The following is a 14,288-nucleotide window of genomic DNA, read 5'->3' on the forward strand; positions in this document are numbered from 1 at the left end:
TTTCATTTTAATTATTTAAATCCTATACATACTGTAAGGACAAGATGCTTCAGTATGGAAAATTAGATATTTGAAAATACTTATCTCTAGTGAACAGCAAGTCCTATTTAAGTTTCATTCTGACTAGTCATTTGTTAATTTATAATTTAAATTGTGGAGTTCAAGATTAAAGTCAAAAGTGATAAAATTGTTTTTGCATGATAGTAGTCATAAATGAAAATACAAGAATGCAAAAAAGGTGCTGTAAGTGAATTCTGGTAAATAATAATTCCTAGAAAGGAAAAACCAACCAGGATTGAAAGAAGACATTTATTGAATCAAAATCAATACTTTATTTTTAATATCTACAAGCCAACACTGAACTCACTTTATTCAAGGATGAACACAATGTACAAAAAAAGTACACTTACATTATAAAAATAAGTCAATTTTATCTTGGTGCTCAGCAGAAGTCATTTTAACTAAAATCAAGGCAAACTTGTTCTCTATAATGAAACTGCTATAATTTAATAACGAAAGCTAATGTACTCACAAAGTAAAGTATTTTTAAAGGCCCACTGAGATGGTGCTGCACTGGAAATGCTGGGCCCAGCGTCAACATTTCCACTCTGCTTATTGGCACCAGTTCGCGCCCACACCGTGGGAAAGTACCTCTTGCAGATCACTGCTAACAGAATCCGTGTGAGTAAATCTTCATTCGCCTTCCCTTGCTTAGCATATATTTCAGCAAAGTATTCAGTATAATGAATTTTGAGCAGTAAAATCCTATTTATTTATTTAATTAGCTTCAATTTAAAAATGATACATTGCTATGGGGAACAAATGACCTCCCCCCCTTCACACCTCAACTTTTTTTGTAATTTTCTTGACTTTTCTGGCACTTTCCCAGGCACCACTGGCACGTGTTCTTGTACATGGCACAGTTAACTGTGCCTGTAGAATAGTCACAGGCTAAAAAGCCCAGCTTGCTGCAGAGAAGCCTCCAATACTTGCTGTCCTTGGAGCAGCAGGAAAGACGGGAAAAAGGGACCATGGTTCCCTGTATTGTAGTTCCAGGAGTTATATGACAAATAGAAAACTGTACTAATTTAAATAGTCAAAACAGAAGTAAATTAAATAGCATCAGTGCTGACAATGCAAGAAAATCTGTCTTTTGAAGAAAGAGCTTGCACACAGCAAGTTAAACAAACTGTAAATTGCCTATTTGTTTTTCCTTGACAGATTCTCTCTGGGCTTGGGACAGATGAAGGTTCAAAATTGCAAAATACAAGGTGCCCCACCTGACTGGCTAAATGAAATTCAAAAACATTGGGAGAGAAGGGCTTTCGTGTTTTGCCTTCCTAAACCTACCATTTATTCAGTTACCTGTTTCACAGAACTTGGGACTAAGGTAAAAATGAAAGCAAAAGAGAAAATGATCACTGTTCCTTTAATTACCTAATTCCCTATAGCTCTCTAAGTTTTCAAGTAAGCCCCATTTGTTGCATGAAATGTTGATCTTACCAAATGTAGCTAGAAAGGCCTGAATTAGACATAGGATTTAAACATTTTAATGAGAACACAAACCACTGACTCTGGCTTAACACTACAGTTTAAGAGGGAAGAAGAAACCTTTACAAAAATATATGAATACACAAAATTTGTGGAGGATAAACATGCACTGGAACCTGAGCAAAGGCTTCTCACCACGACCATAAAGACTCACCATGGGGGTGGTTTTTCCACTGGCAACAATTTAGCCAGGTCAGCATGTTGCTCTTGGCAACATCCATGCCCCTAAATACAGAAAGGCCAGTGACTCTGGCGGTCTGTGGGGACAGTACAGGCCAGAAGTCCAACAAATGCTACTGGAAAAAACTGGATACCATAATATTAAATATAAAATAAAAACAAGTAAGTACACAGGTGAACGAACAGCTAGTAAGATGAAGATGCTCAGAATCAGACTGGAGAAGAGTGTTACGCAACCACCCCTGTTACAATCACAGGTCCTTGCTCTCAAAATAAATATACTGAACATTTACAACAGAATGAATGCAAGCTTTTCTTTTTATTGCAATTCTAGTCAAACAGACCAGAATAAGCTACAAGTTACCTTTCTCTGTGAAGACAATGTGCCTTGGTGCCACAGCTAAACGTTCTGTATCTAATAGCAGCAGCAGCCCAGGGCAGCAAAGAAATTTTCATCTCTGGCATCCCATGGGCTCCCATCAAAACAACTTCATAAAGCATGCAGATAATCTATTCTGCTGCAGTTTCAAAAACAAACAAAAATGATCATTGTGCTTGTGGGTCTCATACCTTCCAATATATACATAAATGGTGGTAAGTTAACAAATAATAGCAGGTCTTTCCTAATAAAAGGCAGACAGTTGGCGGTGAATAGAAAAACATTTAAAATCAAAAAAAAAATTGCAAAATGGTTTTAGCATTTACAAAAAAAATCATGCAAAGATCAGATCCATACAGATATTCAAGCTACCATCCAGAGAACTCTGTCCGTGAGTCCGAGGCATGCGCTGAGGAAACGCAGGGTTCGTCTGACAGTATCTTCTTCAGAGCAGAACAGTGAAGTGTCACTGGAGTAATCACAGGAGGGTGAACAGATGCCATCACACTTCTTTTTTTATAATTAAAAGAAACCACAATCACAAGACAAAAAAAATTATAGAATAGTGGATAGAGGAAATATAGAAATTCACAATGACCTATAAAACCAAAAGAAAAATTCAAATTATTTTTATACTCTAAGGGTTCATCCTTTTTAAAAGTAGTCTTTTTATCTGAAAAGTTTATAACGGAAGATTGTTAAAGTGTTAACTCTAAAATTACTTAATTACTCATGAGATTACATACTGTATCAATACTCAGTAATTTCACGCTTGTTTAAAGGAAACAAAAGCAGCATCTTGTCACCAGAATCTCAGGCAAAGCCCCTTCCCCAAAGTATTCAAAAAGCAGTAACTGCACCTAGCTGAATAAAGTAATTTTGACTTTCCCAGTAAGCTTACAATTAAGAGAACAAACTATATATATATTTTTAACCCCAAGAACTAATTAACTATGGTGTCAGCTATTTGTTGGCCTTGAGGCCCCGGGTCTGAGGCACTCACTGGAGAGGGGATGGGGTTATCCTGCCTTCGTGTCCACAAGCTGCATCTGCACATTGGCAGACATTCCACCGCCGTAGCCTCCCTTGGACTGCATCTGGTTCTGAATGGAGCTAACCTGAAACACAAAAACGGAACACAACAAAATGAACTAAGTGATTCTTTTCCCAACATTTTAGCTGGGCTGCTTTTTTTCATTGAAAAAAATGTTATTTTTTTTATAGGCTTAAACAAAATTTTCTGGTTATGAGGGCAAATGGTGAGGCTAGTAATTGAAACATTTTTTACAACAACTCCTGCTTCCCCCTTTCTCTACTTCCCAGTTACTAAAAGTCGGTTTTATAATTGACAAGGTACTCGTAACATTTCAAGAACAGTCAAAAAGATACAGACCAACTCAGCTTTCTGTTCCTCAATCTCAAACATCTTAATTTACAGATACCTCACATATATGATCACCTCAATTACTTAGAAAATAAAAATGAATGAAACTGGACCAGCCAATGATAAAAGTCTATGGTAAAATTTGCAGACTTAATATTAAGTAAAAAAAAGTCCAACAATCCAGAGTGTACTCACAGTTTACTTGTTAATATTGTAACTGGGTGAACTATTTATCTCCTCTGAATATCAGGCTTCTTATCTGTAAAGTGGTTAAGATGATAATCGCTCCTAACCATATTACAGGGCTGTTTCCTCATAGATTGTGAGATATATATATATATGCTGGAATTTTTTTTACTTTTTGCTCAAACAACAGCACATAAAGTCATTTGCAAACTGTGAAGTACTTTTAGTGTATCATTATTATTCCCATCTTGGGTCGTAGAAGTTAGCAGCAGTATGGAAGCAAAGAATCAGAGTCAGGCTAAACTGGTAGGAGGAACATCAGCAATAAGAAGATTCTGGAGGTGATGGGTCTTACCGTGAAGAGAGTCCGAGCACTGGCAGTTCTGCTAGCACAGAGGTCCCCAACCTTTTTGGCACCAGAGACCAGTTTCATGGAAGACAATTTTTCCATGGACTGGGGGTAGGGGGATGGTTTCGGGACGATTTAAGCTCATTACATTTACTGTGCAGTCAAACCTCTCTGCTGATGATAATCTGTATTTGCAGCTGCTCTGCAGAGCTGGCATCACTGCCTCGGCTCATCAAGGCATTAGATTCTCACGAGGAGCGTGCGACCTAGATCCCCCGCATGCGCAGTTTGCAGTAGGGCTGGGCTCCTGTGAGAATCTAACGCTGCCGCTGATCTGACAGGAGGTGGAGCTTACGCGGTGATCTGAGTGATGGGGAGCGGCTGTGAATACAGATGAAGCTTTGTTCATTCCCCCCACTGCTACCCTCCTGCCAGACCAGTACTGGCCCAGGGCCTGCAGTGTTAGGGTATCAAAGGCCCTTCACACTTCCACGATCTGGAGGGGGGAGAGGCGAATGGGGCACCAGCCGTTTAGTAATCTACTTACCAGACACTGAGCACACATGGTAACACAAAGCACAAGTGAGGTGCTTTCTCACTGGTGATGATGAGTCAATATATTAAATACTGTATGTTTAAATAAAGGAACAAGACTTGGCCAAGTCATTTTTGGAGTTAGGCAGGTTTAAATATATATTATAATAGAAGAGAATAGCAAAATGTAAAATGCATAGTTTACTTACATCAAAAGGGTCTAAATGAGAAAATATGTTTGGCTCTTAAATGGGTACATTTTTACTGATCAGTAAATATGTTTGGCTCTTAAATGGGTACATTTTTACTGATCTGGAAAATTTACTTATGTGGAACAACTTATTCCAACAGTTTCATATAATAAGATGTGACTATAATAATCTATATTACATTAACCAAATGACTACTTTAGGTAAGAGTACATGAAAAAGAAACTGCAATCTATAGATTTTTTTTTTTTTTTTAGTAAACTTGCTCAGTTAATACAGTCTGAGGAGGCCATTCCCTGCCATATGATACCAGTTCAAAGTCATTAACTGCCCCTTCATGGTAAATAACATCACATTTATGCAGCACAAACGTGATTTCAGCCCTGATACCAAATAATTTTCCACCTAACATGCCATGTTAGCGTTTATAGATATTTTAGGCTTATTTAAAAAACAGTATCATTATGTTTTTACACTGGTCATTTATAATGCCATGTAGATTCTAATTAAGAAAAAAAGTATTTTTCCTACAAAAGTCAATTCTTCAATTTCAAACTAAAAGGTTCGGATTGCATAATAAGTGACCTTTCAGTGTTGAGACTGAGTTTGTTGCTGTGACATACAACAATTATTATTGAAAGGGTCACAAATCTTTTCTGGCAATAAGTTAGTATAAAAGATAGTCTTGGAAAGAACAATATATTTAGAGGAAGAAAGAAATTACGAGTCATTTGACCACTCAGTAACACAGTTCAGGCAAGGCTGTTTCACATGCATCAAGCCATGCTCCTAATTCCAGTTGCTCAGTTCTTAGGACAAACTTGAGACAGTATTTTTTTGGATTAATACCACATCTATTTACATTTTTGTCTTATTCACACTGTTACTGCACAGAACATAATTTCTCTCACAGAGTCAGGCTTATCAAGTTAGAACTACCAGTGATACTTTCAGGATACTTACTACTAACTGAACCACACCCTTCCTAACAGCAAGAACGCAGTGCTCTGTGAGGGCTGGATGCTGAGCAGTGCTTTAGAGACAAGAAACTCACATGTGAAATGACTACCAAAAATCTTTGGGAAACACATTTGGTTCTAAAGCTGAAATGCTTCATAAAAAGTGCACTTTGGAGCAGTGGAGGCTGCCTGGAGAATGCAGGATACAACTTTGACAATAGCTGAGGCCCCACCCTAATCCTGCATTACGTTGAAGAGGCAGACAGGGAAGCCCTGCAAAGTACAGTCCTGAAGTTCTGCCTGAACCTACAGCAAGCACAAGAGTTGGGTATCCCCATGACAGGCTCCACTGAGATAAAATGCCAGGGAGGAATCTTAAAGGAAATTCTAAAATGTGCATAAAAAAGAGTTAAAAGGTTAACAAACAACACAAACTAAAATTTAATTTTTCCTACACAGTTGGATTTTTTAAAAAATCTGAAGTGGCAAAGATGATGACATCAGTTGATGAGAAAGAAATTAAAATTTATCATTATATAATAAATTTGAAGTCATTCTATTTTTATATATTATAGTAACCATATTAGTAAAAGTAACAAGTGTCCCATTTAGTTTTTTCACTCCATGTTGATGCACGAAACAAAGCAACTGACTCTGTTTTGACAACATGACACCTCTTGCACTTCCACAAAAGCAGTCAAGTGAAACAAAGTACTTTTCCTACAGATTTAAAACAAACAAGCTATTTCCTTTCCAGGAAGCTACAAATGTCATTCCTTTGCTCACCTAGTAACTGAAGTGGCAGATGTGGCTGTATCCAGGATAACCATCCACCTATTTTAAAAGTCTCTGTTCTCTTGTTAAGTCTTTTGCTAATGCTGTCTAGTAAGTCAGTATACAATGGATCATGATTTTGTGTTTATAAAAATCTGAATTGACTTCCTGGTTTTGAACACGTTAGGCATCATCTAGACACTTGTTTAAGCATCAGGGAAAGAGGCCCTTGACACTTAGGGGCTTGCTGAAAGGCCAGTGAGGCAGAGCCCTGATAAGAACTCTTATTTGATATCTCTTCTTCTATAATGCATTCTGGTTTTCTCTTAGAGAAAAATCAAGGAATAAAAGGTAAATCTGAAGTCTATTCTGAAATTCACTGAGACCTCTCTAAGAGACAACAAATAGATTTTTCTTATTTGTGGTTCTTCCCATCTTACTGCCAAATATGACAGAAATTTTTGCTGCCTTGCCCTAAAGGGGTATGTGCAAATTTCACTCCTCTGTTTAGTGCACAAAAATTTAGAGTAAACAAATAAATCACAAATATTCTAGTATCAGGTAAAGTCTAACACTTCTTAAAGTAAATGCAAGAAAAATGTTTGCAAAAGTCAATTAAGTGAACTTAAGAGAACCAAAGAAATTAAATATTATTAATAAAAGGCTGATCTCCAAGTCTCTTTGATGGAAGCATGATAATCAATAGGATGTTAACCTCCGTCCTGAACTCAAATCCTTTAAAGTGTCAAAGTATTTACTCAAGAATATGGCAGCTACGAAGAGTTTAGTACAAGAAACAGAAACAAATACTTGGCAAATGAGATGAGGATTAACTTTCATAATTTTCCTCTCCCTTCTATGCTCACATTATACATTCATAGTCACTGTCTACAAAATAATTTAGCACAGTGTTATTAAAAATGTATGTACTTATTACACAGCTTTCACATACCTATCTGCATGTTCCGACCCACATACTTACTGAGTTCATTCCGCTGAAGAGGTCTCCTGATCCTACGTGAGCCGTGTGTACGAAGTTTGTAGGCTCTCCAATCATGCTTCGGTCAATCCGTCGTCGCCTTTTCTAAAATATGGGGAACGATGTGTTGGTAAAATGATCTTATTATCAAAAAACTTATTCTAATGGGTTTATATACTATTAATGAATTACTTTGTTTAATAATATATTTGCCTAGGACATAAAAATGCCTAACTTTTATACTACCACAGTTACCTCTTATGATGAAATCCCCAAAAGAAATATATGCACCAAAAAAATGATTAGTAAAGCAAAATAATAGGTTATTAGAAATTAATAGGCTATTTGGTCTAGCTTTGGCCATCCACATATCTGCATAATAACCATTTAAGTTTTAGTCTTTTTGAAAAAATGAGACAACTGTAAAATTATCAGTCACCATTATTGTTAGCAGAGAACACAGTGTGATCTGAGCACAATGCTCTGATTTTAAGTATTACTTTCTAGCATTCATCAACAAATTTACTATATTTTGATGGTCATTAATTCGATCTGTGGTCCCCAACATTTTTGGCACTAGGGGCCACTTTCACAGAAGACAATTTTCCACGACGGGTGCAGTGGGGGGGTGGTTTCAGGATGATCCGAGCGCATCACATCTACTGTGCAGTCAGACCTCTCTGCTAATGATAATCTGTGTTTGCAGCTGCTCCGCAGCGCCAGCAACACCACCTCAGCTCCACCTCAGGTCATCAGGCATTGGATTCTCACAAGGAGCATGCAACCTAGATCCCTCTCACACGCAGTTTATGCTCCTGTGAGAATCTGCTGCTGCTGCTGACCTGACAGGAGGTAGAGTCCATGCAGGCAGGTGAGCGGTAGGGAACAGCTCTAAATACAGAGGAAGCTTGGCTCGCTCGCCTGGTCCCTAACAGCCACAGACTGGGGGTTGTGGACCGCAGACTTAGATTATACCCAATTACCTTTCCATGCTGGAATGAATCTGTCATCCAGCTGGCAGGGGTTAGAGGGATTGATGGATTTGGTTCTAGTCTACTCTGTCTTCTGGTCTGTTCTGGCTGGGAACAAAACCCTGTATAAACTCAACTAGGCTGGGTCTTATTGACTCTTCCTAATTTTTGACAGCCACTTCTTACAGGGTGCTAGATCCTGTTTCCCAATAAATTTAGCCACCAACTAATGTCCTTGCTCCCACCAATGTGCCCTTCCACCTCATTAGAGATATTTCCTTACTCTATTGCAGTGTTTTACTGATCATCTGAGATTTTTCCAGAGACAGAGCTTATCTTAGATCAGTCCCAAGTTTTCCATGGATCCTTAGATACTGTAATCTAATTGGGAGAGATACTTGCACAGCTTGGTTAGTACCCTCTATCAGCTCTGCTTGTCCCAGTTGACTTTCCTTCTGAATAGTGTACTGCTCCTGAAATTGCAACTTCCCTCAAAACCAAGCCAAGTTATAAACTGGTGGGATTAGGCTACCTTTGAACATAGTATGTTAACATCCACATCTATTGAAATGTTGGCACGATCCTAATAAATCCTAAAATTTTATCACAACAGTGCCACATGTCAGGTCCTCAGGAACAGAACATGATTTTCTGTAAAACCACAAAAGTAGTTCACGCATATATTTCAGAAGTCTGTATACATTGTTTTACTGCCCTCTAGCTTTTATTTTCCCAAATTAGAAGCCAAAAAGAAGCCTGATGCTTTTACTCTGAAATATTTATGTTCTTTATCCTCAGAGTTCAGCGATGACATTGGACTTTCTCCAAGTTTGTTGGGTTTTCCTTCCAGTAATTCTGCATAGCACATGGTCATCTCTATCTGAATACTGGTTTGCTGTATCTTAGAAAAGTTTTCTTCTATTACCTCTTTGAGATTGCTCCCTTTTTGCTATTTCTGTAATTCCTGCTATGTGGACACCTGAACGTGTGTATGTGTATGTTTAATCTTAAATGTTTCTTATGTTTTCATCTATTATTTTTATTTCTCTTTATAATTTCACTGCATTGCAAAATCACTCCACTTAAACCTCTTCAGAAGTCCACAATTTTTTTCTTAAGGGCCAGACGGTAAGTATTTTAAGCGTGAACGCCAATACAGTGTCCCTCACAGCTCTGACTGAACTCTGCCACCGCAGCAGGAAAGCAGCTATCAACAACGCACGAGGGAGTGCAGCTATCTATGTTCTGGTAAAAATTTATTTACAAAAACAGGCGGCAGACTAGATTTGGCCGGCAAATAGTAGTTTCTCAATCAGTAAATTTTTCTGTAGTAACCACACACTTTTATTTATCCATCATGGTTATTTTTCAAGAGCTCTTTGTTATGTCACTGCAATACTTTTTAATCTCTTTGAGAATTTGTATTACAGGTTTTCACATGTTGCCCAAAAATGCTTGACTGTACAGTCTACTACCACTAGGGAGCAAAATACTCTCATTTCTTTATTTCTCTAAATTTAGTTACGTCGCCCCCTTTCTTGAAGAGCTGGTAAGAAATTCAGTCTGTCTTTTGGAGCCCTGCTCCACAGGATCATACAAAACTTTCAGGCTAAAATGGTATCAGTAAAGCCAAAACAGGGTCCAGATCCTTTGTCTATGTTTTTAAAATTTTTCTGTTTCCTAACACAACACATTGGTTTGCTGCTACCTTTTTCCAGCATTTGCTGCCTCGGGTGCTCTGAGAGGTGCCTCAACCGCAGACGTCACACCCACAGCCACCCTCTGACCTGGGTGCCCTGTGCCAGGAACGCACTCGTCTCTTCCACTCCATTTCTCATCCTTTCCCCAGACTCAGTTTATCGATTTCCAACCACCTCATTCAACATACTTCTCTTCATACTATTCTCATTTGGGAAGATAAAGCATGATTCCCTAAATGACCCTTAAGAAACAATGCTAGCTTCTCTTTCTTACGATTAAAGTAGGGAAAGAAGACACTAGTTCTGTGCCTCTTTTCTTTCTTGATAATAAAGTGTTATATTTCCATTAAATTTGCCCTGTTAGGAAGCTGTTTGTCCAGGCAAATCCAAATATATCTTCACCATCAGAGGATATAAATTTTCTCAGCATGTGGGCAGAACGAATCATTGGGGTTTCTTCCCTAGTAAGCCCCTTCACTAAAGGGTAGAGGTTCTTGGAACCCTCCAGATAAGAACAGAAAAGGGCAGATGTCTCCAGCTGAGGAAAAAGAACAGCAGTTAAGTTCCACATCTGTAGGACTACAGACTTTCCCCAAGGCCTTGTACCATCAACTTACAAGGACAACTGCTCCTGACGTGCAGAGAGCCACGTGGCTGCCCAGACGGCCCTCTCAGGCAGTGAGGGAACTGACACACGTCAGAGAATGAGACCTAGTTTCAGACCACTGGGCATCTTGATCACCCCTTGCCCTGCAAACATGCAAAAGCAACTCCATACATTTCTGAATCTGCATCGTTTCCTCCGGAAGGTGTGTCTGGTGCTTGGCTGAAGGCGCCCCTTGCACCTCGACTCCACATTGAGTGATTTAATCTAGCAGTCGAGTTACTGCAGGACTGTATTTGGGGAGAAAAGTCACCATGGTGCACGCAGACCACCACCTACCTCACCCAGGAATGTTTCCTGAAAGAAGGAATGGATATGCTTGCGAAAGAGGATGTTGACACACACTCACAAACAATAACACAGCAAACATTCTGATTATTAAGGGAGGATATTGAAAAGCAGGTAACTAAACTGGCTACTCTCACACTGAAAAACAAAGGATGGGTGACTTCAGCTTACTTCTACCACACTGGTTAACCAATTTATAAAATAAATCTGAAAATAGTGAATATTTTTCAACTTCGACTTTACTGATTGAGAGTCAGAATTTAGTGCTGGAAGGTTTCTTCATGCCATCTAATCTAACCTTTTTAGAGATGAAAGCAGCAGCTCTCAATTCCTCCTCCTCTAAGGCTGGAAGGAACACAGCTGCTGCAGGAACTGAAAGGACTGTGTTGCTGAAGCACAGCAAAGGAGCAGGGACCGCAGAGGAAAATATTCAGATAAGCAAGACCCAGATCACACAGGGTGTGAAGGACTGAAGTGTGTGTCCTCTGAAGATCAAGGGGAAATAACTGAAAGGCTTTTGAAGCAGATGAATGATGCAATCACATGGTTTCGAAAGTCTACTCCACGATACCTAAAGGTAGAAAACAGACTCCGAAAAGCCAACAGGAGAAGTTATTACAGTAATGTTGGTGAAAGGGGTTACCTGGATTCAACTAATAGAGAGGAGAAGTGGTAGATTCAACAGGTGTACAGTGGATGGGTTGTTGGCTGGATTTGGTAATTGAGAGAGAGGTGGGAGTTAAGAAATATGCAATGTCCGGACACGGTGGCTCACCCCTGTAATCCCAGCTCTCTGGGAGGCAGAGGAAGGAGGATCACTTGAGGCCAGGAGTTCAAGACCAGCCTGAGCAACAGTGAGACCCCCGCCTCTACAGAATATAAAAAAAAATTAGTCAGGCACGGTGGTGTGCGCCTGTAGGCTGATGCAGTAGAATCACTTGAGCCCAGGAGTTAGAGGCTGCAGTGAGCTATGATGATGCCACTGCTCTGAGGGTGGGCCACAGAGCAAGACGCTGTCTCAGAGAAAAGAACCATGTACACTTCAGATGTGAGTAGAGTATGTGCAACTCACTGGGTTCTGAAAGAAGCTAAACTGGAGGTAAGAGATTCAGAGTTACCAGCATAACAAAGCCCAGTTAATGAGATTTCCTAGAGAAAAAGTGAGTGAGGAACTCTACATTTGAGGTTGGGTGGAGGAGAATAAGCCATCAAAAGAGGCCAAAAAGAAACAGCCTGGAGGTTAGTAGGAAAATCAGGAGTGAGACTGGAAGTACCAAGGAGGGAGCAGGCAACACAGATGAAAGGGGATGAGAGGTCATTAAAGACGGAAATACATTCACTGGATTCGCTACCATGAAGCCAACGGCTCGGCAGAGCACTGCGTCTGCGGAGTAGAGGAGCGGAAGACACGGGAGAGGACTGCAAGGAGCTGCAGGTGAGAAATGGAGAACGCAGACACCTGGAGAAAGCCTGGTCCTCTGGACGGGAAAAAGTCACATAGGTCATAGGGAGAAAAGGGCATGAGGACAGGGTGAATTTTTTCCCTTTAGGATGGGAAAGACTTGATTATGCTCAATTTCTGGTGGGAAAGGTCCAGTAAAAGAGGTAAAGAAAAAGAAAGAGAAAAACTGAAGGTAAAGAAAAACGACTTTCAACATTACAAGGTTCCAGAGAAGGTAGGAAGGACGGATCCTGACACAGATTGAGGTGTTTTTTAGACTCCTATTATAGCATTCTTAATGAATCAAAAAGCTAGATTCTAAGCATAATTAAATATTCTAAAATATAAAAATTTAGTATTTTTCAGGCACAATGTGGACATTTAAGGAATGGCACCCTTTTTTGGTGTGCTGTATCAAGAATTCAAGATAGACACAAGATTTAACTCAGGGACAAACAAGGGAAATTCCAGAGTCAGGCCTCTGCAAAGAAAAACAGGAAATGGTGCGCTCTGCTCTGATACGTATTAACTGTTGTCAGTAGCAAAGAGTCATCGTGTTTCCTGGAAACAGACTTTATTCTTTATAGGGAACTTTATTAAAGACTGTCGACCATCTGAGTAATCCTTGCCATCCTTAAAATATTAACTTTTCTTATGCATAAGGTCAAGGACTAGCAGTACACCCAAATGAATAGTTACGTTAGTGTGGAGGGGATTAGACAAAATGTCTCTTCCCATGACATTTTCCATAGTTATATCACAATAAAATCATTATTAAAGATAATGAACTAATTATCTGGAGTAGATGTAAGGAGGAGAGGAAACAGAAAGGTTAATTCCAAAGTATTTGCTACCATGTCAACTAAACAAACCATCTCTAAAAATACATTTATGGGACAATAGGGAAATCTGAAAACTGACTGGATATTAGATGATAATAAGGAAGTATTTTAAACTTGTTTTTGTTTTGGGTGGGGTAATAATTGTGATTATCTTAAATAAAAAGTTCTTGCTCAGGCCAGGAGAAGTGACTCACGCCTGTAAATCCTCACACTTCAGGAGGCCAAGGCAGGAGGGGCGCTTGAGCCCAGGAGATGGAGACCAGAGACTCCCCTGAGCGAGAATGAGACTCTGTCTCTACTAAAAATCAAAAAAATAAGCCAGGCATGGTGGCACAGGCCTGTAGTCCCAGCTACTTGGGAGGCTGAGCCAGGAGGATCACCTGAGCCCAGAAGTTTGAGGCTGCAGTGAGCTATGATCACACGACTGCACTCTAGCTGGGGCGACAGAGGGAGACTCTTTAAAAAAAAAAATTCTGGAAGATGCAAACTAATGTATAGCAACAGAAAACAAGTTAGTGGTTAGCTGGGGAAGAGTATGAGGGCTCAGGAAGAGAGAGATTAGAAAGATCCTGAAGAACTCTGGGGGTGATGGATATGTTCACTGTCTTAACTGTAACTGGTGGTGGTTTCAAGGTACACGTCAAAAATCATCCAATTGTACAATTTAAATATGTGCCATTTATGGTATGTCAGTTACACCCCATTAAAGCTGTTTTTTAAAAAAGAACCCATGTCTTAGAAATACATACTGAAATACTTTTAGATGAAATGCTATGCCTAGAATTTGCTAAAATTATTGAATGGGGGTGATTTGTAGGGGAAACAAGATGCCCCCCCGTAACTACTGAAGGTGGATGCTACATGCATGGGGGGGTTCTCTTCCCTCTACTTTTTTGCA

At 39.5% G+C, this 14,288-nt stretch overlaps 1 protein-coding gene across 1 annotated transcript in view; it reads right to left on the reverse strand.

The window, feature by feature from the left end:
* Positions 1-353: 353 nt before the first annotated feature.
* The window catches only part of CDC42SE2 (CDC42 small effector 2), a 32,680-nt gene continuing 18,745 nt past the window's right edge, over positions 354-14,288 (reverse strand). Inside the window, exons 2-4 of the mRNA XM_012657643.1 lie at positions 7,488-7,589; positions 3,114-3,228; positions 354-2,708 (exon numbers count right to left, since the gene is read on the reverse strand). Of these exons, the coding sequence (XP_012513097.1) occupies positions 3,130-3,228; positions 7,488-7,589 (201 nt within the window). The 3' untranslated portion in view covers positions 354-2,708; positions 3,114-3,129. The remainder of the gene's footprint in view (positions 2,709-3,113; positions 3,229-7,487; positions 7,590-14,288) is intronic.

The sequence above is a fragment of the Propithecus coquereli genome, unplaced genomic scaffold (genome assembly GCF_000956105.1).
Source record: "Propithecus coquereli isolate 6110/MARCELLA unplaced genomic scaffold, Pcoq_1.0 Scaffold553, whole genome shotgun sequence".
Classification (NCBI taxonomy): domain Eukaryota; kingdom Metazoa; phylum Chordata; class Mammalia; order Primates; family Indriidae; genus Propithecus; species Propithecus coquereli.